The sequence below is a fragment of the Accipiter gentilis genome, chromosome 10, assembly GCF_929443795.1.
Source record: "Accipiter gentilis chromosome 10, bAccGen1.1, whole genome shotgun sequence".
NCBI lineage: Eukaryota > Metazoa > Chordata > Aves > Accipitriformes > Accipitridae > Astur > Astur gentilis.
In genome coordinates this window covers 26,248,322-26,271,962 of record NC_064889.1, presented here as the reverse complement: position 1 = coordinate 26,271,962, position 23,641 = coordinate 26,248,322, and the positions used below count along the sequence as shown (strand labels likewise).

General features: G+C 68.0%; 5 protein-coding genes across 5 annotated transcripts; 3 read left to right on the top strand and 2 right to left on the bottom strand.

Annotated features, from left to right (window-relative positions):
- Positions 1-1,083: 1,083 nt before the first annotated feature.
- Positions 1,084-3,209, top strand: LOC126043602 (peptidyl-prolyl cis-trans isomerase FKBP8-like). The gene is made up of 8 exons (XM_049812272.1): positions 1,084-1,514; positions 1,599-1,765; positions 1,848-1,936; positions 2,059-2,276; positions 2,354-2,526; positions 2,618-2,695; positions 2,795-2,898; positions 3,013-3,209. The coding sequence occupies exons 1-8, from the start codon at positions 1,280-1,282 to the stop codon at positions 3,047-3,049; spliced, it is 1,101 nt and encodes a 366-aa protein (XP_049668229.1). The 5' UTR covers positions 1,084-1,279; the 3' UTR covers positions 3,050-3,209.
- Positions 3,210-3,476: 267 nt separating this feature from the next.
- On the top strand, positions 3,477-4,234 carry SERF2 (small EDRK-rich factor 2). The gene is made up of 3 exons (XM_049812273.1): positions 3,477-3,566; positions 3,774-3,882; positions 4,010-4,234. Exons 1-3 carry the CDS (start codon positions 3,560-3,562, stop codon positions 4,071-4,073), a joined length of 180 nt encoding a protein of 59 aa, XP_049668230.1. The 5' UTR covers positions 3,477-3,559; the 3' UTR covers positions 4,074-4,234.
- Positions 4,235-9,521: 5,287 nt separating this feature from the next.
- SERINC4 (serine incorporator 4) lies at positions 9,522-13,782 on the bottom strand. Its single transcript, XM_049812051.1, has 12 exons — positions 13,610-13,782; positions 13,355-13,501; positions 12,765-12,943; positions 12,581-12,660; positions 12,389-12,482; positions 12,114-12,325; positions 11,792-11,887; positions 11,593-11,719; positions 11,204-11,276; positions 10,864-10,915; positions 10,597-10,753; positions 9,522-10,137 (listed from the first exon to the last, which is right to left on the bottom strand). The coding sequence occupies exons 1-12, from the start codon at positions 13,658-13,660 to the stop codon at positions 9,921-9,923; spliced, it is 1,485 nt and encodes a 494-aa protein (XP_049668008.1). The 5' UTR covers positions 13,661-13,782; the 3' UTR covers positions 9,522-9,920.
- Positions 13,783-16,206: 2,424 nt separating this feature from the next.
- On the top strand, positions 16,207-17,349 carry HYPK (huntingtin interacting protein K). Its single transcript, XM_049812053.1, has 4 exons — positions 16,207-16,420; positions 16,601-16,656; positions 16,918-16,969; positions 17,159-17,349. Exons 1-4 carry the CDS (start codon positions 16,235-16,237, stop codon positions 17,252-17,254), a joined length of 390 nt encoding a protein of 129 aa, XP_049668010.1. The 5' UTR covers positions 16,207-16,234; the 3' UTR covers positions 17,255-17,349.
- A 383-nt stretch (positions 17,350-17,732) lies between these two features.
- Positions 17,733-22,453, bottom strand: MFAP1 (microfibril associated protein 1). The gene is made up of 9 exons (XM_049812052.1): positions 22,261-22,453; positions 21,949-22,168; positions 21,154-21,283; positions 20,659-20,846; positions 20,015-20,123; positions 19,781-19,941; positions 19,364-19,523; positions 18,568-18,657; positions 17,733-18,432 (listed from the first exon to the last, which is right to left on the bottom strand). The coding sequence occupies exons 1-9, from the start codon at positions 22,337-22,339 to the stop codon at positions 18,250-18,252; spliced, it is 1,320 nt and encodes a 439-aa protein (XP_049668009.1). The 5' UTR covers positions 22,340-22,453; the 3' UTR covers positions 17,733-18,249.
- Positions 22,454-23,641: the final 1,188 nt, after the last annotated feature.

Sequence of the window (23,641 nt, the reverse complement as noted above, 5' to 3'; positions counted from 1 at the left end):
ATCAGGCTGCTTGGCCAGGGCCATCGGGGACCGCGAGTTGAAGAGCGGGAGCGAACCCAACTGGTGGGAGCACACCCCTGGGCAGCGCTCCCACCCGTCTGTGCCCGCGGCTCCGCTAGCGGGAGCAGGGCTGGGGCTGACCCCGAGGCGGTGCTGCTGGCGCAGCTCCGAGCGCTGAGGGACCGCGGGGGCCCGGCAGGCTCACCGGGGCACGGCCAGCCGCGTGCACTCGAAGCTGGCCCCTCATTCGTCCCGGCTGCAGCGGGAGAGGGAGAAGGCGAAGAGCCGGGGGGGGGGGGGGGGGGGTGTGTCCCGGGGCCTCCCGACACCGTCAGGCACTGCCGGCGGGACGGGCCGTCAGGGCTGCGCGCCCCCCCCCCCCCCCCCCCCCCGCGAGCCTCCCCGTTCCCCCGGTGCGTGGCGGATCCACCCCGCGGGGCGGCCCGCCATCCCCCGCTCGCACCGGCGGGAGCACCGGCGCCACCGGCACGGCACGGCCCGCGGGGACCCGGCCGGGCCCTCCGATCTCCCCGGTACCCCGATCCACTCACTCCCGGCCTCCCTGGTTTCCCCGGCTCCCCGGTTCCCCCACGCCGTGGCCGCCCTGGGTTTCCCCGTCCCCCCACTCACCCCCCGGCCGCCCTGAGTTCCCCGGTCTCCCCGGTCCCTCCCGGTCCCCCACTCACTCCCCGGCTGCCCTGGAAGGCGATCGCGGGCCGCGGCGACCCCAGCAACAACAGCGGGCACCGATGAGTCCCGCCAGCGCCCGGTTCTCCTGGCTCCCCGCGCCCGCCCCGGCCCGGTCCGGTCCCACCTGCCGCCGACCGCAACCGCGCAGCGCCCTCGCCGCCGAGACACGCACGGGCAGGAGGCTCAGCCGGGGGCCCGGCCCGCAGCCCCGGTACCGGAGCCGCCCGCGCAGCTCCGGCCGCGGTATGGCCCGGCCCGCGGCGGGCGGGGCGGGCCCGGGGGGCAGCGGCGGGGCGGGGCGGTGGCGGCGGGAGCCCCGTGGCGGGGCTCGGCCTGACCCGGCTATTTTTGCCGCCGGCCCGGGCTAATCCCCTGAGCGGCTTCCCGGCGTTAGGTAACGGCGCGACGCGATGCGCTCGGCCACGGTCCCGGCCCGGGCGGCCCGGGGCAGTCGCGGTGCGGCGGAGCCGGCGGCGACGCGTCCGGTGCGGGCTGGGGGCCGCGGGTGCCCGCCGCCGTCGAGCCCCGGGGGGGGCCTGGACCGAGGCCGGCTGGTAGCGGCGGGCGGCGAGGCGGGCCGGGACCGGGCATGCCGGGACCCTCGCCCGGCGGCTCCCCGGAGCGGGAGTCGGGGTCCGGCGGGCGGCCGCGGGGCCCCGGTGGGGACAGGCGGGTGCGGTTCCGTCTGCCCCACACCGCCATCTCCGTGCCGTCGGTGCGCGAGGAGGAGCGGCTCTTCTACCGGCGGCTGGAGGCGCTGGCGTCCCCGGGCCCCGGCGGCTTCGGGCCGCTCTTCGCGGCCGACGGCTGGAGCGACCTGACGGGTGAGCGCCCGCGGGCAGCCCCGGGGGGGAGAGCCGGGCCCCGGACGTCCCGGGACGGCTCTCAGCGCCGCCCCCGCCCCGCAGAGGACCGGCTGCTGCGGAAGCGCGTGGTGCGGGACGGGCAGGGCGGGCCGCGACCGCGGCCCGGCCAGGAGGTGTCGGTGAAGGTGCTGGGCGCCCTAGAGGACGGCGGGCTGGTGGAGCGGGACCCGCGGCTCACCTTCGTGCCGGGACACGGCGACGTCGTGCAGGTCAGTCCCAGCCGGGGCGCGGTGCGGGCTGAGCGCCGCCCGGTGCCGCGCCCGGCCAGCCCCTCCGTGCCCGCGTCCGCAGGCCCTGGAGCTGGGCGTCCCTACCATGCAGCCCGGGGAGGTCTCCTTCTTCCTCGCCGCCTTCCCCTACGGCTACGGCCGCCCGGGCAGGTAGGGCGGACACGGGCGGCGGCGGGGGGCGGGGAGGGGAGCAAGGGGCCGGGGTGGGGGGGCAGGGACCGGTAGGGCCGGGGGCCGGCCAGGGGCTGGGGCAGCTGGCGCTGTGCCCGCAGGGAGCCCGACGTGCCGCCCGAGGCACCGCTGCTGTTCGAGGTGACGCTGCTGGAGGTGCGAGACGGCCCCGACTCGCAGCCGCTGCCGCCCGCCGCCCGCCTGTGCCTGGGCTCGCAGCGGAGGGAGAGGGGCAACTTCCACTTCGCGCGGGGCGACTTCGCGGCGGCGCTGCACTCCTACCGCCTGGCCCTGCGCGCCCTCGACGGCCCCACCGCCGGTGAGACCGGGCGGGGGAGAAGAGGCGGGGGAGGTCGGGGGTTGAGTCGGGGCGCTGAGGCCGCACTGCCCCCGCAGCCCCGCCCGGGCCGCAGGAGGAAGAGGAGCTGCGGGAGCAACGCGTCAAGTGCCTCAACAACTGCGCGGCTGCTGAGCTGAAGCTGGAGCGGGCGGGCGAGGCGCTGGCGGCCTGCGAGGCGGCACTGCGCATCAGCCCGGACAACGGCCGGGCGCTGCTCCGGCGGGGGCAGGTGGGTCCGAGGCCCGCGCCCCGCGCCCCCCCCCCACCCCGCTCCTCTCCCCAGCCCGCCCGCCCGCTCCCGCCCGCTCCTCTCCCCGCAGCTGCTGGCACAGCAGGGCCGGGACGCGGAGGCCGAGCTCGACCTGAGGAGAGCCCTGCAGCTGGACCCGGCCAGCAAGGTGCGGGGGTCTCGCAGGAGCCCGGCTCGGGGTGGGGGGGCGACACCGGCACCGTCGGGGGTCCCGCCGGAGCCGCCGCAGCCGCCCCGCCGTCCGCAGGTGATCCACGCCGAGCTCTCGTGGCTGGTGAAGCGCCGGAGCCCCCCGGCCTGCGCCGACCCCCAGGAGCCCCGCCAGGGCCCGATGCCGCCGCCGAGCCCCGGGTGCGTAGGCGCGCCGGCGGAGCGGGCTGCCCAGGGAGGGGCCGTCGGGGGCCGGTCGCGGTCCCGCCTCGCCCCACCGGCACCGATGGCGCTCACGGCGGTCCCTCCCCGCAGAGCCCCAGCACCGCCCGCGGCGGAAGAAGAGGCCTGAGCGGCGCCGCGGAGCCCGCCCAGAGGAGCATCCGCCCCCCCGGGGATGGAGAAGAGGCTGCGGGGCCGCCGGTGGCCCGGCCCGGCCTGGGGGCCGCAGCGGCTCCGGGCGTCGGACCGAGGAGCGGGACGGACGCCCGCAGCGCCCCGCCCCCGGCCGCCCCGCCCCCCCCCGCCCTCCCGCGCTGTCTCCCGCCCCCCGCACGGCTCACGCCCAAGGCGTCATGGCGGGGCGGGGCACCGTCATGTCCCGCCCCCCAACGCGTGGGCGAGGCTCTGGCGGCTGCGCACCAGCTTCCGGCTTTTTCGCCCCCGCCGGCAGAATGGCAGCCGTAGCCCGCGGCCAATCAGGCGGGGCCTAGCCGGAGAGGCGCGCCAATAGGAGAGCGGCAGGGGTGGGCTCCGCGCGGCGATTGGCCGTGCCGCGCCCTTAAAGAGCGGAGCGGGGCGGGGCGCGGGGGGGTCAGTGCGGGACGTGGCTGCGGAGCGGAGGGCGGGAGGGAGCGGCGCCATGACCCGTGAGTGCGGGCCGCGGCCGGGCCGGGGGGAGCGGCGCCGTGACCCGCCCTGTGGGGCTGGATTCGGGGGGTGGGTGGTTGGGGGAGGGCGGCGGCGCCGTTACCCGAGAGCGCGGGGCCGGGGCGCGAGCTGGGCCGGGGGGCCGGGGCTGGGCCGCGGGGCCAGGCCCCGGGCCGGGCCGTTCTGAGGCGGCCGCGCCGTCGCAGGCGGGAACCAGCGCGAACTGGCGCGGCAGAAGAACCTGAAGAAGCAGAGCGACTCGGGCAAGGGCAAGCGGCGGGACGACGGGCTCTCGGCCGCCGCCCGCAAGCAGAGGTGAGCGTCGGGCCGGCCCCGCCGACCCGCACCCCCCACCCCCCACCCCCCCCCAGTCCCGATCCCCGGTCCCCTCCCGGTGGCAGTGCTGGTACCGCTGCCAGCCCGGCGACGCATTCTCCCGCAGGGACTCGGAGATCATGCAGCAGAAGCAGAAGAAGGCGGACGAGAAGAAGGAAGGCGCCAAGTAGCCCGCGGCCGGGCCGGGCCGCCGCTGCCCCGGGGCCGGGCCGCCCGCCGGCAGGATGCCCAGTGCAGCCCCGGGGCCGGGCCGCCCCGCCGGGGACCCCGGCAGCCCCCTGCGCCTGCCTCGGGTCCGTCTCCTATTAAAGTAGCTTGTGGAGCCCTGCAAGGCCCGTCTCTTCCCTCCGTGCGCCCGGGCGGGGGGGGGGGGGTCTGGGGCTGCCTGGGGAGCGGGAGGGGGCACCGGCGCTGTGCCCCCCCCCCCCCCCCCCCCCGACCGGGAGGGAGTGTTCGTGGCCGCGTTTCGTGCTGGTGAAGAGGAGGGATGAAGCAAGCACGGCTCTTGCGGTGTGGAGCAGCTGCATCTTCGCGGTGAGGAACAAAGATGGGGCCTGGTCTGGGAGGTGTCAGGGGATGTCGCCTGGAGGGTCAGGGCCGCCGGTGGGACCCCGGGCAGGGGCGTGTGGGGAGAGGAGCAGAGGGGCGGTAAACGCCGTGGGGAGGGTGGGATCGTTGGAAGCTTGGGGGGATGACACCAGGAAAAGATCACGGCTGAGAGGGATGGGTTGCAATGAGGGTGGGAAGGAGGGCTGGAGCTGGCGGCAGGGAGGCAATGCGGGTCTGGGGCGACGGCGGCTGGGCCTGCGCGTGGGCTGGACGGCTCCTCCAGCCGGTGGGACAAGCAGGCGCAGGAGCTGAAGCAGGGTAAGCTGCCTGCTCCGCAGCACCTCTGCGGGCACAGTCGGACTGGGGAATTGTCTACGGAGAGGACACGAAGCTGGCAGCAGGCCTCTTTCTTGTGCTTAGGTCCAGCAGCAGCGTGGAGCTGGTTTTGGAATGCTGAGGTCCAGTGCAGCGCTGTGGCCTTTGCTCTGGCCCACTGTCCACTTCCCTGCAGGGCCAGGAGCAGTGGCATCAGCTGGTCCCACCACCCTGGCAGGACGGGGCCCAGTGGTTGCCACAGGCCCTGTGTGGCCCCAAGCTGGGTGCCACAGCAGGCAGGGCTCCTCACTGGGCAAGGTGCAGCACTGCCTCCACCATATTGGTGCTGTCCTTGGCGCTGGTCTCACAGAACGGGGAGCCGTGGGCCTGGGGGGAGTAGGGGGGGGTCAGTGGGGTCCCTGCTGCCTTTGGGGGGCCCTGAGGTGCTCCTGCTCACCATGGCCAGTTGCTGCCTGTGGGCTGTGTGGACCCCCGCTGCCTCTGGCAGGCTGTGCCGCAGGTCTGTCTTGTGCCCCACCAGCATGAGTGGCAGTGGCCTCTCTGTGGCCTGTGGGAGGGAAGGGCAGCTCTCAGGGGTCCCTGGGGCTGGCAGCCTCCAGCTGTTGCTGTAGTCCATCTCCTCAAGGAGCCGCAGAGCTCTGTCACATGCACTGGCTGCACCCTGTCACACCTGTACCATGCCGAGGAGCAGAGCGCAGTTCCAGACCCAACACAAAACACCAGTGAAGGGGAAAAGCTGGGGGGAAGCAATCCTGCTGCTCCCAGAGGCTGGCCCCCCACCTTGCTTTGCAACCAGCCCAGCTCACTCCTGTCTCGTTCCTGCTCCCCTAGGACTGTCTGGAGCATGGCACAGCCTGGCCCCAAAGCTCCTGCCCCTTTCTATGGGGGCTGGGTGCCTGTTGGACCCTTCCTGCTACCTTGATGTTCTCAATCCACTGGTGGATGCTGAGGAAGCTGCTTGGGGAGCTGATGTACAGGAGCAGCACGCCGTGCGCTTTGTGGAAGTAGCACTGGGTGATGCTCTGGTACTTGGGGCCAGGGGTGTCACTGCTGTGGGCCTGGGCCAGGCCCACTGCCCCAGGGCTGCTCTGCTGCTGGTGCAGTGACTGCCAGCCTGCAGGGCTGCTGCCAGAGCAGGACCTGGCCCTGACTGGCCTGGCATGGCAGCAGGCAACCCAGCCCCTGTGCTCTCACCTCTCCTGCCCAGCTGTGTCCCAGATCTGTAATGTGGTTTGCTCCCTGTCCACCAGCAGCTGCTTTATCTGCAAGTCCACCCCTGCTGGGAGGGGCAGTCAGGTGCTGCTCCTGTGCCTCTGCCCCAGCTGGGTGCCAAGGGTGCTGGAGATGTCTCCTCTGAACTCATTTGTGCAGAGGCGCATCAGGAAGCTGGACTTCCCTATGTCCCTGTCCCCTGCCAGAACCAGCTGGTACATGGGGCAGGGGGATGTGGGTTCCTCTCCCCTCTTGCACTCCTGGTGACACAAGCAACAGTGGGTTGCTGGCACAGGGTGTGGGTGTGCCCCGGTTTCCCCCGTAGCCTGACCATTTGCACCGGATGGGGAGTTGCCCGTTACCTCCGGTGCAAAGGCAGTTAGCTTCCTCTTGCTGAAGCGCCTGGGAGAGCCACTGGGTCCGTCTGCTTCACCTGTCAGGGGGCCAGAGGCCTGCTGGGTGACACATGTCATGGTGAGGGCCCCAAACCTGGGAGCTGCGGGCAAGCAGTCCTGTGTCCCTTTCCCTAGCCTGTGGTGCTGGGGGCAGATCCCTCACCTTGGTGCCCTCGTGGGAGCTGGAGGGAGGACTGTCCTCCACGCTGTGGCTGCCTGCACTGCTGAGCAAGGAGGCTGTGTCTGGGCTGGAGGCCAAGCTCTGCTGCTGCCCGAGGCCAGCGCTGCTGCAGCCCAGGTCTCCATCTGCCCCAGAGGCTGCATCGGGGAGTGGGTGGTGCTGGGATTTCCCCCCCCTGCTCCTGTGCTGGAGGGCAGTGCTCAGGGATAGGGGGGCTGCAGCCTGCCTGCCCCTCCACCCTCCATCACTCACCTGCTGTGGGTGCCCTCTGGGCGGGCAGCAGGGGGGCATGGCTGTGGGGCAGAAGGTTCAGCATGGAGGCACCCTGTGGGGGGTACCTGGGGGGGACTGTGGCCTCCAGCTCCAGGGGCTCAAGTGGGTCCCAGAGTGCTGGCAGCAGCCCGCATGCTGTGTCCCTGTGAGCCAGGGGTGCCGGCAGGGCAAGTGAGGGCGGCCGAGCCAGCCAGCTGCTGTGCCCCACGGTGCCGGCCAGCACCCAGCATCCCTGCCCTTGTGGGTGCCAGTCCTGGCCCTCTGCTCCTGTATGGGTGCCAGCCCCATGCTCTGCAGTGGCTGCAGGGCTCACCGCTCACGGGTCTGGTTGCAAGCCGAGCAGCAGGGCTGAGCGCAGGCTGTTGCTCTTGCAGAGGCTTCTGTTTGTCATCCTAGTGGGAGGGAGCCAGGGTGCAGCAGGGGCTGACCCAGGGGAGGGCTGTACCCACAGCAATGGCAGCCTGCAGGCAACAGCACATCCCCGGCTGCCCCAGTGATGGCTCCCCCTCCACTGCCTGGCTGGGCTGGGACATACTGCAGCATCCTGACATAGCTTGCAAACACCAGGTTCTCCTCCGCCATCTCCCACAGGGCCAGATGCTCCCTGCAGGGACACAGCAGCCTCATGGCAGGGCCCCCATGGGGATCTGCCCCCTCAGTGGGCACAGGGGCTGCATAGGGCCTTCCAGCCCCAAGCCAGCAGGCACCCCATGCCTGGGGAGGCAGAGGTACCCATGGAGGTGCTGAGAGGGCCAGGGAGTCCCAAGAACACCAAGAGCCTGCCAACAGTGGGCCTGGAGGGATGTGCCAGCAGCTCTGGGCAGACTTCCCAGCCGCCTGTGCTCATGACGGGGCCGAGCAAGGCAGCATTTCCCCAATGGGTGCCTGGCCTTCCCCACAGCAGCAGGGCAGGCAGGAGTGCACAGGGTCTGGCAGAGCCTCCCTGCCTGCAGCCAGGCTCGGCAGGGCACCTGCTGGCAGTGCCACCTGCTCGGCTGCTGGAGCAGCACATGGGGCTGGCGCTGGGCCATGTGCAGGCAGGGTCTCCCGCAAAGCTGGGTACAGCCCCGCCATCCCCCTCCCACAAAATGCCACTTCTTGTGCTGCTGGGCCTGCTCAGGGAAGTCCCCCCGCAGCTGTCCCAGCTCTGCCTGCAGCTGGGAGACATTGCACTTGACCTCGCGCAGGGTGTGATGCAGCCGATCGTTCTCCCGGGCAGGGCGAGACGAGTCCCTGCTGGGGCACAGCCCGGTGCACCGGGGAGCTCTTGGGTGCCCGGGGCTGCAGGGGATCACTGCCTGGGCCCCTGCCCAGCCCTACCTGGGTGATGTCCCTGAGCTGGTGCCACAGCTGCCTGGCTCCTGTCTCTGAGCTCCGTGTGGGTCCCTGCATCTCCTGGGGAGGGAGAGGTGTGAGCCGCAGTGCCCAGCCCGGGGTGCTGGGCGCTGGGCACTATAGACCCCCCTTGCTCCCAATGCAGCCCCCGCTGCACCAGCTGGAGACCCCACGCTGACTGCACTGCCGCATCAGGACAGGGCCAGACCACAGCGTTGCCCTGCAGTGCTGCTCTCACCTCCTGTGGGACCATATCCTGCTGGCTGTGGCAGGCTGGTGGGCACAGGGTCTGGCGGGACCCCTGGCTGCAGGTGCCAGTCCCCATCTGGCATTGGCTGCCACCGCTGCAGCATGGGACCTGTTGGGTGCAGCTGGTGCCGTGGCCCTGCAGTGCTGCTGGGCCCCATGGAACCACCTCGATGTGTCTGCTCTGCGGATGGGGCCCGGGGCTGGCCCACGATCCTGCAGCAGTGCTGGTACCGTGCCCTCCTGGGCAGCTGGGCTGCCCCCCCCCAGCTGCCGCCGATGCCCTGGCTTGCTCTGGTACCTGCACTAGTACCCCCACCCAGTGCCTCAGGCTCCCCCCAGTCTCCCCTCCTGCTGAAGCACTGGGCACTGGCAGGTGCCGGGGGCTCCGTCCGTCTGTCTGCCTGTCCATCCATCCTCCCCAGGGCTTTGCCCAGCCACAGAGAGCAGATGGGGTGGAGGGTGGTCTGGGGGTGCTGTGACCACAGTCCCCAGGGAGAAGGGCAGCTGCTGTGGTGGGGGACAGGAGCAGCTGCAGCCAGGGCTGGGCATGGTGCCCATGGGACCCCACAGCCTGGCATTGTCCCCAGTGTCCTGGGGCAGGTCCTTGGCCAAGTGGTTTGGGGCAGTCCCTGCTGCCCTGGAAGGTGCTTGTCTAGGGGTCCTATCCCTGCACTGGCCCCACTGCCAGGCCAGACTGGTGCCACGACAGCTCGCAGGCACCTTTCAGGCCAGTGCACCCAGCACCGTGTCATGTTGGAACCACCCATGTCCTGGGGGGGTGAGCTGGCTCCTCCAGGGGCTCAGCTGGGAGCAGGCAGGGAGCACTAGCCATGGGCTGAACGCTCTCCTGGAGCCCGGGATCCCAGGCCAGCGCTCCCTCCTCTGCCACCCCCAGCTTGCCCCCCCCCTCCAGCAGAGCTGTCCTAAAGGCACCCTTGGTCATCGCTGCTGCATGGAAGGGGCCGGTGCTGGGGTGGTGTGGGCACCTCCATGCCCAGCCCTACAGCTGCGGCCTGCATGGGGGCAGACGGCACAGGCTCAGCTCAGAGTTTTATATAAAAATGTATTGAAGAAGCTATTTACAATAAGCACACCATCGGTGGATGAGCTGAGACGCAGAGATGGCCAGGGCAGAGCCCTGCTTGCCCAGCAGACCCTGGGCCAGGGCAGCCAGACTGGTAGCCGGTGTGCGGCAGGAGCTGCCTCCCTGCCCAGAGGGAGCCCAGCAGCAGCCAGGGCTGAGCACCCACCACCTGGCTCACTCCAGCCAGCCCCTCGGGTGGCCCTGGCTCAGCGCAGGACTGGTGTCCCTGTCAGCGCCCACCTCCTGTGTCCCCCTCAGGCTCTCAGATGCCGCCATCTCCTGGGATGGGGGTCAGGGAGTCCAGTGGAACCCAGTGGGGCCAGGGCACAGGCACAGGGCATGGCAGGCACCAGCCCCTGCTGCTGCCATGTGAGCGGCTGGGCACAGTCTGTCCCAGCAGGGACTATGTGGAGACGCTGATGCGCTGCTGGGCGCGTCGTCGCCGCACGATGCGCAGGGCTGGGCTGCTGCGCCGGTGCTGGGGGGAGCTGTGGAGGCAGAAGGGGCTAAGCAGCAGCCACAGGTAGAGCAGGACGCAGGCCCAGCATGAGGACATCTTCACCCAGAAGGTCGACCAGCTGCCGTGTGTGAAGGTGGTCTCCAGCACCGCATTCTCGTAGCTGGTGGGAGAGGGCAGCTGTTGGGCACCCGAGGGATGCCAACACAGGGATCCCAGCACCAGCTGCACCCACCAGGTCACCCTGTGTCCCAGCAGCTCCGTGGCCCTGGGCATGTCCCACCTGCCATGGAGCCCCCTCAGCCCTGCAGACCCCAGCCTGGCTCACTGCACTGCCATTGGCAGGGGCTGTTGGTTGAAGCGGTGCATGTCTGCGGGTGCAGAGCCATGTGCTTCCCCAGCAGGCATCAGCTCAGTGACACCAGCACGGCCTGGAGCAGAGGGCTAGTGAGGAGTGCAATGCTGCAGCCTGAACCTCCACAGGGAGTGGGTTGGAGCTGGTGGGGTGATGACGCTGAGGAGGTGATGATGCTGGGAAGGGGGGGACAATGCTGGTGGCTGCACTAGCAAGAGGCAAGGGGAGCAAGAGCAAGGAGGGCTGGGCAGAAGCGTGGGGCTCTACCTGAACCAGTTGGTGAGGGTCATCATGACGTAGAGTGAAGCGAGGAAGAACACAAAGTGGAAGGCTGAGTAGCTGTAGACCACCCGGTCTCGCTCATCCTGGATGATGCACTGTCCCCTGGCGGTCTCCTCCGTTTGCTCACATGTTGGCTCGGCGCCTGGGAGAGCACAGGGGCACGGAGGGTCCCGCAACCCCTCCTTGCCAGCACCCCTTGGGCTGGGACACAGGCACTCAAGGGCAGGGTCTGCCCACCCACCCAGCACCCACCTCTGACCTCCTCCTCCATCTTCTCTGGGCAGCAGAAGCAACAGGAGGGTTTCTGCAGAGAGAGGAGTGTGGTGGCAACTGCTGCTGGGGCAGGGCAGCCTGGCCCCATGGCCACCACTGCTGGGCTGAGCCCTGCCACAGGATCCAGCCCTGCCTGGCACTGGGGCTGCCTGACTCTGAGGAGCCGATGCAGGCAGGGGTGCTCTGTGGGAAGTCTCCTGTGCTTGGCTGGACAAACCTGCCCCAGGCCTGGGTCCGGGGCTTGGAGCAGCAGGTCTGGGGTGTCCATGGCAGGAGGACACAGGGCACAGCGGGGGGAAGGGACAGCATCCGTACTCACTTTAAACTCAAAGCTGTAGACTTTGACCATCCAGAGGGGCCCGAAGACCTCAGCAAGGTAGGAGGCTTCATTACTGTGCCCAGAAGAGAGGCAGAAATTGTAACATGGGCACCCACCGCCCTGTGCCAGACACCCAGCGCCCCCCTCCATGGATCTGACACGACTGGAGGACACCTGCTGTGCTGTGCCTGGGGTCACTACGCTGCCCCTGCCCATCTGCAGACGTCCTGCCTGCTCTGGCCCTGCCATCCCTCGGGACATCCTCTGGCTCTGCTGGCTGTGCCACAGACTGGGGACAGGGTCTCCTTGCGGTGCCTGTCAGGCTCACCATGCCCAGAAGGGCTGGTGCTGCGGGTGCCCTGCCTGCCCCATGCCATGGGTACACGCACCATGCAAAGAGCACGCAGGCGTACATGATGGCGGCCCCCAGGACAGCAACGGTGGTGTCCTCTGTCTGCAGCTCGTCCTGCCGGACGCCCGGGAAGCAGACGGTGAGGTTCTGCCCCTTGTAGAGCACTGCGGGGAGGTGGAGGTGAGACCGGTGCGTGCCCCGGTGGGGGGCTGCCAGCGGCAGGCGGGATCACCCACCTCTCTCTGGGGGACGGCTGGACAGTGCAGAGAAGGTGAGGTACATCACGTAGCAGCTGATGATTGAGGACTGCAACAGCCCCGACCGCGGCTGCTCTGCAGGGGTGAGGTCAGAGGTGTCACCAGAGCCCCTGGTGTGCCACGAGCTGGCAAATGGGCTCTACGTGGGCCCCGAGCAGCCCCGTCCCACTGTTCCCTTGCCCCAAGGCACAGGAGGGGCCAGTGGGAGCCCTGGGGAGCCCACAGCCGCCCTCCCAGCCCCAGGACACGAATGGTCCTGGAATGCTGCGGCCCACGCCGTGCAGTGCCAGGCAGTACTCACTGAGCCGCACGCAGGGCGTGATGGAGATGAAGGACATGATGCCGCAGAGGCTGCCGTTGACGGTGAGCAGCGCCTTGTTGAGGTGGCAGGCGGCCGGGTGGGTGTAGTACTTGTAGAGGAAGGAGAAGGCGGCGGAGGCGAGGGTGTAGAAAGCGGCCGTGGCCAGCAGCACAGCCAGGTACCAGCGCTTGTCCTGTGCGGCACCCGTCAGCCTGCCGGGAGAGCGGGTGAGAGCCAGCAGCAGGCAGGTACCCACCCGGCACCCCGGCACTCACCAGTTCTTGTTCCAGGTGTGTGCGAAGGCGGTGATCAGTACCAGCTGGATGAGGATGAAAGCGAAGCCCCCACAGACGCCCGTGTAGTGCCAGGCTGGGGGGACAGGGCAAATGTGGGGGCTAGCACAGGAGCCACGTAGGTGCCACACGTGGGGGCCCAGGATGCCCACTCAGGCAGGGCGGGGGACACACCTTGGATGAAGCTGTCCTCAGGGATGAAGAAGCTGGCGGCCCAGAGCCCCACCAGCACCAGCAGCTTCAGGAGCCAGAACCTGCGGGGCCGTGAGCATCAGGGTGACGGGGCCCCCAGCAACCCTATACGTCTGCAGCCCCATCCCTCGCCAGCCCAGCCCAGCCCTGCCCCCCATCCCTGTACCCGTTGTGGAGCTGAGCACGGCAGTCAGTGCTGGAGCGCACGTTGAGGAGCAGGGCGGCCTGTGCCAGGTGGAAGCAGGCGGTGCCGAAGCAGACCCGGTACACGGCCGAGGAGCCCACCAGCCGCTCGCAGTCTGTGCCCCCAGGCAGGTGTTTACACAGCACCACTGAGAAGGGCACCTACAGGCACGGTGAGCGACAGGACAGGGCTGCTGGTGTGCCTGACATGCCTCAGTGCCCACGGCATTCAGCACCTCTGGAGTCCTGACACCCACAGCATTCCCAATACCTTCTCCATCCCCAGTACCCCTAGGACCCCCATCACACTGGGCAAGTTCTGCATCTTCAGTACCCCTGGCACCCCTTTCCTTTGGCACCTCCAACACCCTTGGTACTCCCAGAAGCCCTGTTCCTCCCAGTATCCCCAGCATCCCAGTACTCCTGGCTCCCCTGGCAATTCTGGGACCCCCAGTGCTGCTGGGACCCCTAAGTCCCCCTGGGATGCCTGGCACCCTGGCATCCCCAGTGCCCCTGGGACCCCCGGCATCCCAGCATCCCCATCACCCTAGGTGTCCCAGCTCCCGCCATCACCTTCTCCCTGACGGCCTGGGCCACCGTGTGGGACAGCATGAGGCAGCACACTGCAGAGGCCAGGACATGCAGGAGAGTGTAGAGGATGCGGGTGCTTGTGGACACACGGAGCCCATGGCAGGAGCTGCAGCCACAGCCGCAGCACAGCTGGGGGGAGCATGGTCAGTGGGGACCCCAGCGGGCCAGAGCTGCCCCCCAGCCTGGCCTGGCACCCCCACCCCGGTCCAGCCCTGCCCCCAGCCCCCTCAGTCCTACCTGGCAGAGCAGCGAGTGCAGGAGACGGCTGTGTGCCCGTGTGCCCGCCATGGCCTGGCTCGGCTCCGCTTGGCCCCCACTGCCCTGATGGGATTAGGGGGATTGTCGGCTTGGCCCGCCCTACCATCTGCTCACTGCTACCTCCTGGCAGCCACCATCGGGGCGCTCTGCGGGGAGCCTGTCCAGGGTCCACCAGTGATCCCTGGCCACGGGGACCCCTGCCTGGGATCCTGGCCCCTCACTGGGCAGGATGAGGCTGTGGCAGCCAGTTTGGGCATGGGCTGGCATGGGGGGCACGTGGTGTCCGTGAAGGGTGCCATCACCTGCATGGCAGTGGCTGGTCCCCTTGACAAAGTGCGGGTGCTTGGGCTGTGGCTGCACAGAGTTCGCCCAGCATCAAGGCTCTCCCTTTTCCCATTCTTCCCCAAAGTGAGGAGTCCAGGGTGGGCAGGAGGCCAGGAGGGGACAGAGCCGGGACAGCTGACCCCAGCGGCCAAAGGGACTGTCCACAACACAGCATTGTCCTCGGCAGCGAGACTGGAGGCAGAGGAAGAGGAAGGGGTTTGGTTCCCAGCATGGCTGTTGCTTGGAGACTGGCTGGGCACCTGGCTGTTGGTGGGAGGCAATGAGCGACTGCCTTAACAACGTTGGGTGTTGGTTTATTTTTCCCCTTTCGTTCATGGCTTAAAGTGTCTTTAGCTCAACTCACAAGTGTTTTTGCTTTTCCTAGCCTCTCCCTGTCCTGCTGTGGGGGGAGGTGTGAGCAGCTGTGTGGGTGCTCAGCTGCCGGCCGGGGTCAGCCTACCACAGCCCCCTGGGATCCCAGGGAACATCTTGGGCAGGCTCATCCCCACGCACATGTCCCTGCATTAGGAGTGGTGGGACACAAGGAGTGGGGAGAGGGGAAAGGGCCCCGGAGGCTGCTGTAGAGGTGGGTGCAGCACGTGGTACAGCAGGCACAGGAGATGGAAGAGCTGGCACAGGAGGCCACTCTGGGGGCAGGTTTCTATTTGACTCCCTGGCAGGTTTGCCAGGCTGGTGTGGCACAGTCAGACTCAGCCCCAGGCACTATGGGGACAGGGCAGGCGCTTGGGCTGCCGAGGCTGGGGGTGCCGCAGGGCCAGCGTGAGGCCCCAGTTGGCAACCAAGAGAGCTGGAAGCGGAGCTGGCCCCTGACAGCATGGCCAGCCGATGGCAGAGCCTGGCAGGCACAGTGGCGTGGGGTCCCCAGCTGCCTGGCAAGGCCAATGAGGCACAACCTGTGCTTACCCGCCTCACTCCTGGGCACACTCCTGGTGGAGAGGGCGCTGTGCTGCCCTGCTTGGCAGCACCGGGGTCACGGCGTTCTTTTGGCTACACATGTACAACATGTCTCATGGGCTCAGCGCACTACAGGGGCAAAGCAGTGCAGGGGCTCAGGCCAGAGAGCTGGGGCGGCTGCTCTGCCCAGTGGTGAGAGTGGGGCGGCTGCATCCCACAGGGACGCTCAGCGGATCAGGGTGGGGAGCGCTGTGCCTGTGGTACTTTCCCCCGGGGTCTGCAGGCCCCACATCTCCCCACTGCTCCAGCCTGGTCACCTAGCCCAGCCAAGCGGGCACAGACCTGCCACCGTGATTTGGCCCTGCAGCACCACGGGCCGATAGCGGCGTCGATGGCACCAGGGCCGGCTGGCCGTGTAGGGAGGAGCACTCCTGGCACTGGCAGCCCTGCATGGCCGTACATGGCAGGGACCCTGGGACCCACCTGAGCACCTGCTGCCCCACAGCTGCCCATGGCGGGGACACATCCCTCTGCCACGCGCCTGGGTCTGCCCAGGCTTTTGCCTTCAGGTGGCAACGCCTCGGCTCCTGCCCCGGGGAGCTGAGGCAGCCGCTCGGAGCATTGTGGGGCTCCCCGCGCGGCGGGGGTGCAGCCTGTGCCGAGGGGACCCTCAGGGTGCGGGAGGGAAGCGGCGGTGGCGGACCCGGGTCTCCCCGGCCGGTGCCCCACAGCAGCCAGGCGCCATCCCTGCCGGGCTCCGGGGGCCGCGCTGCCGCTATGGCGTCCGCCGGGGGCCCGCTCCAGCCCGGCCATTTCCCGCTTCCAAGCAGCGCCCGGGGAAGGCGGTTCGGGCCACTCCCGTCCTTCCACCGCGGTGACGACGGCGGGAGCCAAACCGGGACCCCGAACCCTCGTTCCCGGCCTAGCGCCTGCTCGGCCAGCGGGCAGCGCCCAGGGCTGCGCCCTCCCCGGCCCGGCACCGCCGCGGGCCCGCGTCCTCGGCAGCGGCAGCGCCCGGCAGCCGCCGGCACCGAGCCCCCTGGAGCGGCCACCCCAGCCGCCCGGCCTGCCGGGCCCCGCTAGCGCCCGCCGGCGGCGGGTCGGGGCCGCTGCCCGGGAAGCCGCCGGGGGCCGGGCTCCCCGCAGGGGACGGGGCGGGGGGCCGGGGGCCTGGCCCGGGGTCTGGCGGGCCGCGGGCGGGGCGAGGGCTGGCACCGCCCCCCGCCGCCGCTCTGGCATGCCGGCGCGCGCCGCTCGCTGGTTCCGGCGGACGCACGTGTCCGGAAGCGGGGCGCGGCGGCGGCGGCACGTGTCCGGAAGCGGGGCGCGACGGCGGCGGCACGTGACCGGAAGCGGAGCGGCGGCATGGCGGCGGAGGGAGACGTGGAGCTGGAGCTGGAGACGGAGCCCAACGGCTCCGGGGGCAGCGGCGATGGGGCGGGCGGGCGCGCGGCCGAGAAGCCGCGGAAGCATGACAGCGGGGCGGCGGACCTGGAGCGCGTCACGGACTACGCGGAGGAGAAGGAGATCCAGAGCTCCAACCTGGAGACGGTGCGGCGGGCGGGGCGGGACCGCGACCGGGCCGGGGTGGGGAGCCGGGCGCTGCCTGCGGGGGCGCCGGGCCGGGCCCTGAGCACCACTCCTGCACGGCCACCCCGGTGCCCGCCCCGCCGGTCGCGGCGCTGACCCGCCCGGTGCCGCGCAGCACGGTGACTGCGCTCGTCCTGGCAGGCCATGTCGGTGATCGGAGACCGGAGGTCCCGGGAGCAGAAAGCGAAGCAGGAGAGGTAACCAACCGCCCGTGCTGGCTCGGCGCTCGGGGGGTTGGCCTGGTCCGTACCCCTCCCACACCGGGCCGCCCCTCGGAGCCCGGCCGGGGCACCGGCCCACGGCTTCCCGGCCTGATGCCCCAGCCGCCTCCGAGAGCACAGCACACCTCACGCTGCTGCAAGGGATCGCTCCCACCTCGGCAGCCGGAGGTTGGGGGGGGGGGGGGGGGGGGGGGGGCGGCTGTTGGTCACCAGAGGTTTGTCTGTCTCTTGCCGTAGGGAGAAGGAACTGGCAAAAGTAACCATCAAGAAGGAGGACCTGGAGCTGATCGTGAGTAGGGCAGGACACCGGGCTGGATGCCAGTGGTGCATCCCAGGCCTTGGGGCACAGCCGGCATCCAGACACCGAAACCGCAGCCCAGGCCCCAGCTAGTGTGTACTGGCCTGCGGTGTTGGGGCCAGGCAGCCCCCACTGTGCTGTTCTGCAGCTGCTGCAGGGGTTGCGGCTCTTTCCCTGCAGATGACTGAGATGGAGATCTCGCGGGCAGCCGCAGAGCGCAGCCTGCGGGAGCACATGGGGAACGTGGTGGAAGCTCTCATCACCCTCACCAACTGAGCGCCAGGCCTGCTGGATGAGCACACGCCCTCGCTGGATGCAGGGCTGGCTGGAGACGCGGTGTGTTCCCTTACCCAATAAAGGCACTGGTGGGAGTGGGCTGTCGCTGTGGTCCGTGCAGCACCGGGCAGCAGGTCCCATGAGGCACGCAGTGCTGATGAGCAGGGCCCAGCCTGTGGGAAGATATGTGGCATCGTGCTAGCAGTGCCCCAGCACCCCCGTGACCAGAGCAGGATAAGGTGACCTGCCCGAGCACTGAGATGCACCACTCTTCTTGCTTTTAACCTCCTGTGGCCCAGGAGCCACAGCAGGAACCTCGCCTCTCCTGGCCTCGGGGAGCACTAGTGAGCCAGGCACAGTGATGGCTGCCCTCACATGCCATGCCCTGGCCAGTGCAGCGCCTCCCAGGCTGCGCCAGCCCATCCTGGCTCACAGGAAAGTGCAGAATGGGACAGTTGCATTCCACAGCCAAAACGTGTAAGAAAACAACTGCTTTAATCAAACCACCCCACCACCACCCCCCAGGTAGAAAAGCCAAGCCCTGCAGAAACGGGGTCCACTGTTCTGCACTGAAAAAGGGCCCAAACTGACAAGGGGGAAGGTACAAGCGATAGGGAGATGCTGGGGCCCAGACGGGTATGAAAGTCTCATAATTCCTCCCAAAGTGGGTGCACTGGAGCCAGGGGCGTTGACGCACTCCCCAACAGCCCTGTTGGGCACTGCCGAAGCCTCAGGGTGGCCACGGGCCTGGCCAGCACGGACAGGCCATTGTCCTCCACAGCGCCTGGGCAGGGAGCCGGCCAGGTCTCGGCAGCGCCGGGAGCAGGGCACCGCGTCGACAGAGCAGGCATGGCACAGGCAGAGGAAGGGCTTGTTACCACACAAGTCCTGGCACAGCGCTGAGTCCCTCCTGTCCCTGCCCAGGCTCCAGCAGCTGGCAGAGAAGTGCCCTCCTGCCTGGCCGTCAGCCGCGCCATGCCTTCCTGCCCGCTCCCTTAAGTGGTTTTTCGCTTCTTGGCCGAGGGTCTCTCAAAGACATCCCGTACACCCGCTGCTTTCTGCTTGAAGAACTTGGTGTTCTGCGCACTCTCCTGGCCCCAGGCAGAGTCGAAGGAGGTGGTATCCTGGTCCACCAAGTGCGTGTACTTTGTCCTCCCTGAACGCCCAAAGTTCTTGACCTGGGGAGCAGAAGAGCTCGTGAGCAGCCGTCCAGGGAGGATGTGGGGAGCCGCTGCTCCCTCCTGCTCCCGCTGAGGAACCGCAACCCCTTGGCGCAGCAAGCGGACCAGGCACCCTCTGGCCAGGACACCCACCTGCATGACTTTGGGCAGGATGGTCTTGTTGAAGTGGTCCTCGAGGGTCGGGGCGCTGAAGTCCCTCTTGTACACCTCCTCATCCTCATCCTGCAGGAGAGAGACACACCTGCTCAGCCTGCAAGTTTCCAGCAAGTGCCAGCAGCATGCCGAAGTGGGGGAGAGCCACCAGAAGCCCGTATCACTGTTCTGCTGGGGGCTGCCATGGTGCTTGCAGTCCTATTAACCTACTACCAAAGGTGGGGGATGCGAGCACTGTCCCCCAGGCCTGCCTCTGGCAGCCACCCTTGCAGCCCCTCAGGCCACTTCTCTAGAGCCCGGGCCATAGCCCATGTGGAACTGGCTCAGTTCTGAGTGGGTCTGTCAGCCCAAACAGCAGCATGGGGACAGCTCTGTGGCTCCAGCTCAGCGGCTCCAGCTCAGCTGGGACCCCTCAACCTAACATAGTCTGGGGAGACAGCACAGGCCGGCTCCAGGTGGAACTGCACCCGTCCTGCTTGAGCTCCCAAGGGCGGCTGCAGGGCAGCGCCTGGCAGACCACCATGGCGTCACCCTCTGCCACCCTGTTGGTGTCACCGCTCACCCTGTTACAAGAGCTGGCCAAGATCAGATAACCACCATCACTTCAGTCCCATGCTGCCTCTCTTGTCCCAGGGCCTCCCTAGCCCCAGGGCACCATGGGGGGAGGCTTCCCCCAGGGAGACAACGTCCTGTGGTCTCCCACAGCCCCGTCAGTGCGCAGGCCCAGCCCCAGCTACAAACGCGGCCGTGCCCAAGCCCTTACAGCACCACTCACCATGAAGAAGGCGCCGCGGTGGTAGTACTTCTGCAGGAACTTGTATTTGCCCTTCACTGCCTTGTTGGTGATGACCTTGCCGTTGGCCCGAAGCTCGGCACGGCGCTCCTCCTCTGTCAGATTCCGCATGCGCTCGATCTCTGCCTTCTCCTTCTCCATGCTGGGCAGGAGAGAAAACCCTGAGACCCTGTGTGCCCACAGCACCTGCCCGGGAGAGCTGCTGTTGCCAACTGCCCTCCCGTACATTTACTGACTCTGTAGGGGAGCAAAGGCAGCCCAAGGGTGGGCAGGAGGGGCTCTGGGCACTTGGTCTAAGACCATGCTGCCAAAGGGAAGCCTGAGGAAGAGACATCTCAACTGCCCATGGGGCCTGGGTCTGCGGGATCTCAGCCTCACATCTACACAGATGATACTTACGCTTCCCGTTCCTCACGGTCCCGTTTGATACGCTTCAGCTCGCGTACTTTCCAGGCCTCGTACTCCTCCTCGTCGTTCTCATCATCTGTATCAAGTGCATCCAGTGCTGCCAGTGAACGCTTGTTCTCCTCCAGCTCCTTCTTCGCTTCCTCTTCTACGATCTGCAGCAAGGACCGAGCTAAGCTTGCTGCACTAACTGCCCCCCTGCACGACCCCCAGCCCGCCCCTCAGCACCTTGAGTGTGTACTTGCGCCTCTCCTCTGCCAGCCTCTTTGCCTCCTGCTCCAGCTCCTTCTGCTTCAGGGCTTCTGCTTCTCGCTCCTGAACTGTGATCCGGTCCTTCCTGCAGGCAGGGATCACAACAGCCGTCAGCCCTTCCATGAGCCAGTGCAGCCCCTCAGCTCCTCACAGACTTCCCCTCCCGCACCACAGCTGCTTTCAGCCTTTGCCCTCTCCAAGGATGGGCCACAGCTCAGGGCTCTCCCCTTTCCAGCATCACCCATGCCAGGGCTACCAAGCCATTCCCCTACAGCTGCACGCAAGCAATGGGAGACCAAGCCACTGGCTGTGGGGCATGGCCCACCAATGGCTTCCCTTTGCCACTGTACGGCACTGGCCCAAGGGCTCCCATCAGACCCTGCTACGACTTCCACCCACAGCCTGATCCCGCAGCAACCCGAGGTGGCTGATATGGGGCTGTTGGTGCAGGGATTGCCCCTCGCTTGCCTGCTGTGCCCTGCCAGGCTGCAACTGTCACTCCCGCCGCCTGGGGAGGCAAACTGCCGCCCCACTGTGAGGAAAAGGAGACCACGGCAGCGGCATCTGCTTGGCTCCCAGCTCCCGCATCCTCACCCAGGGCCGACCCACGTGTCACCCACTTGCGGATGAAGACAGGTTTGAGACGCGGCTCCATTTCATCCTCGCTGTCCGTGTACTCCTCATACTCGGACTCTGACTCGGACTCTTCTCCAGATCGACCCTCATCTTCCAACTCCATCACTTCCATCTCCTCGGTTTTCCTCTCCTGCGCTCGCTGACGCATCATCCCACGCCGACGCTCGATCTCCTAATGGAGACAAACACAGAGGAGTCAGACAACCAGCCTTGCTACCACTTCCCTCTCACTCTTCTGTCCAAAAAGTGCAGTGTCTGCAGTGTGGGCTATGAGATAATATGCCCATCGCTCCAGACACACAGTGGCCTCTCCTGGCATCCCATCCCATGCAAGAGAACAGTAACCCACAAGCGAAGTCACAGCCAGCTGTGACACTCATCCAGTTCTACCAGACAGCCACAGGTCTGTGCAAAAGGCAGCTCCAGCCTGTGCCATTCAGGGGCTTCCCTAGGCCCATTATTTGGCTGTGCAAGTGCACCTCATCATCAATCTCTTCCTCTTCCTCTTCGCTGGTGTCCTCCCGCTCCAGGCGCCAAGCTTCCCCCTCCACCTCTGAATCACTTTCTCCAACCACTTCGGGCTCCACGATTTTACGGTGTCTCGCCAGCCTGCAAGAGACCCCAATTAAATGATGTCACTTTGAACACGAAGAGGCTGCAAGAAGTTGACTACCCATTAATCGCTCCTAACGAGGCCATGGTAAACGCTGGAACTACCAGGTGGGGGCAGACCCCACAGGTTCTTTCCCAGGATGCTGGAGTGGCCAGGTGCCAGCTGCTCCTCCTTGTCTGTGCTCCAAGTACGAACGGAGCTCCCAGTGGGAAGCCTCCCAGTTACTGGAAACGGAACCAGCAGCAGCTCCACAGGAGGAGGCAAATGGCACTCAGTTACTCCCTGCCCACTTCATGTGTCACTGTCCCTTCCAGCTACCCTGAGCTCCAGCGCACTCCTTTAATTTTTATTTTGGAGCCTGTTTTCACCTGCACTCCTCCAACCACACCTGGACATGGAGCTATGCCCTAGGAAATGGTGACTCCTGGTTGGAAGGGCCGTTCACGGCAGAGCCAGAGCCCGAGGCATGGTGCAGCACAAACGTGAGGAGCCAGAGGCTCTCCCACACTGCCTGGAAAATGTTCTCCACCTTTGCCTGGTATTCCGGCAACACCTCACCACACTGCAGCAGAGGGGGATCTGGACTCCCCAGCACCCTGCAAGGGCAGACCTGCAGGGGAGCACGGCAGGGGCACAACTCCTTGCTGACCCCTGCACTCACCGCTCCTCTACATCTTCAGCGATGCGGTTCTGGAGGCGCCGGAGCCGGGGGTCGTTGGCGAGCTCCTCTTCCTGCTCCTCAGGCTCCACCTCCTGCTCCTTCGCCTTCTTGATGAACTGGAACTCCTCGTCCTCCTCCTCCGAGGACTCCATGGGTGCGTAGTCGGGTCGCTTCCCCGACACGTACCGCTTCACCTTCACCTTCTCCATAGAGAGCTCACCTGCGGACGCCCGGGCCGTTACCAGGGGCCCCGCGGGCGCCCTCCCCTGCCGCCACGGCTGGGTCGGCCCCGGCCCCGGCCCCCCCACTCACCCTTCTCGTTGCGGACGGGCACGGCGCCCGCCGTGGACTGGATCGGTGGCTGCTTCATGAGGGCGCTGGGGACCGACATGGTGGCGGCGGCGGTCCGGGGCCGAGGCTAGGACAGAGTCGAGCGGCTGCCGCTAAGAACGGCTCCTCGCAGACACTCACCCGGAACTGGAACAGCGCTTCCGCCGGAGGCGGAACTCGCTGTCGGCCCGCGGCTAGTGACCGGAAGTGATGCTCGGCGTGGGGGTCACTTCCGGGGCGCCGCGCGGCGCCGGGGTCAGTGGTCTCCCCGGTTCTCCGGGCGGTGGCGGGGCAGAGTTTTTGCTGACCGGCCGGAGGAGCCTGGCTCCAGACCTGGCCTCCCGCCTGGGGCGCGACTAGCCAGGGGCCTCCGGCCGCGCCTGTCGGGCGCCGCGGCGGCTGGGGACCCCGGCCTCGGGGCCGCAGCCGCCGCCTGTCGCCGCTGCGCCTGGGCACGGCGATGTTTCCTGCGGGGCCGGGGTGCAAGCGAGGAACCGGGGAGCCCGTAGCCCCCGCGGGGCCTTGCTGGGCTGCGGGACGCAGCCTGCACCTGGCGGGGCTGCCGAATTTCCCCAGTGCAGCCTGGGGGAACCGCTGCTCCCTCGGTGCGGGGCCGCGCTGCGGCCTGCCGCCGGCGCAGCGGATCTCAGGGCAGAGCCGGAGCTGGGCAGCTGTGGCCGCTGCCTCCACCAGCCGGAGCCGAGCCCCGGCCCTCCTGCTCTGCCTGCTGACAGCCGGCCCCGCCAAGCCCCGGCACTGCCTCCCGGCTCCTCATCTGCCAGGCAGCAAGGACGAGCAGCCCTTGTGCAGCTATGTGTCACCGCAGCCTTCGGGATGGCCGGTGCTGGGAGACAGGGCTGCTCCACGGGGCCTGGGGGAGCCCCTGGGCTTCCCGGTGGCACTGGTGGCGGTGTGTGTGTCGGGAAGGGCCAGGCTCACGGCTGCTTCGTGGCAGGTGCAAAGCATTTTCTGTAAGCGGCCGGCCGCTGCCCACGTCAGCACACGTCAGCTCCCAAGAAGTGCGAGGTTTTGCAGAGGAAAGTCGAGGGCAGAGCTGGGAGCGATTGGTTCTCATGAGTTGCCCCTGCTCTGGCATCCAGCCACAGAAGATAACACTTCTCTTGAAGTTGGGCAAAACTGGGTCACAAACCACCGCAGCCACATCTGCCATCCTGTGCCGCCTTCTCAAAAGAAAGGAAGAGGTTATATCTTCCAGGAAGTCTACCCTGCGGCGGGGGCATTTGGGAAGCAGATAGGCCAGAGCCGTGCTGCTTTAACCCTGCACTGCTGGGTGCCTGCCCTGCCTGTACCAGAGCCCGTGGCCTTGCAGCGGAGGCTGCATGGGGCGAGGCCAGCACCGGAG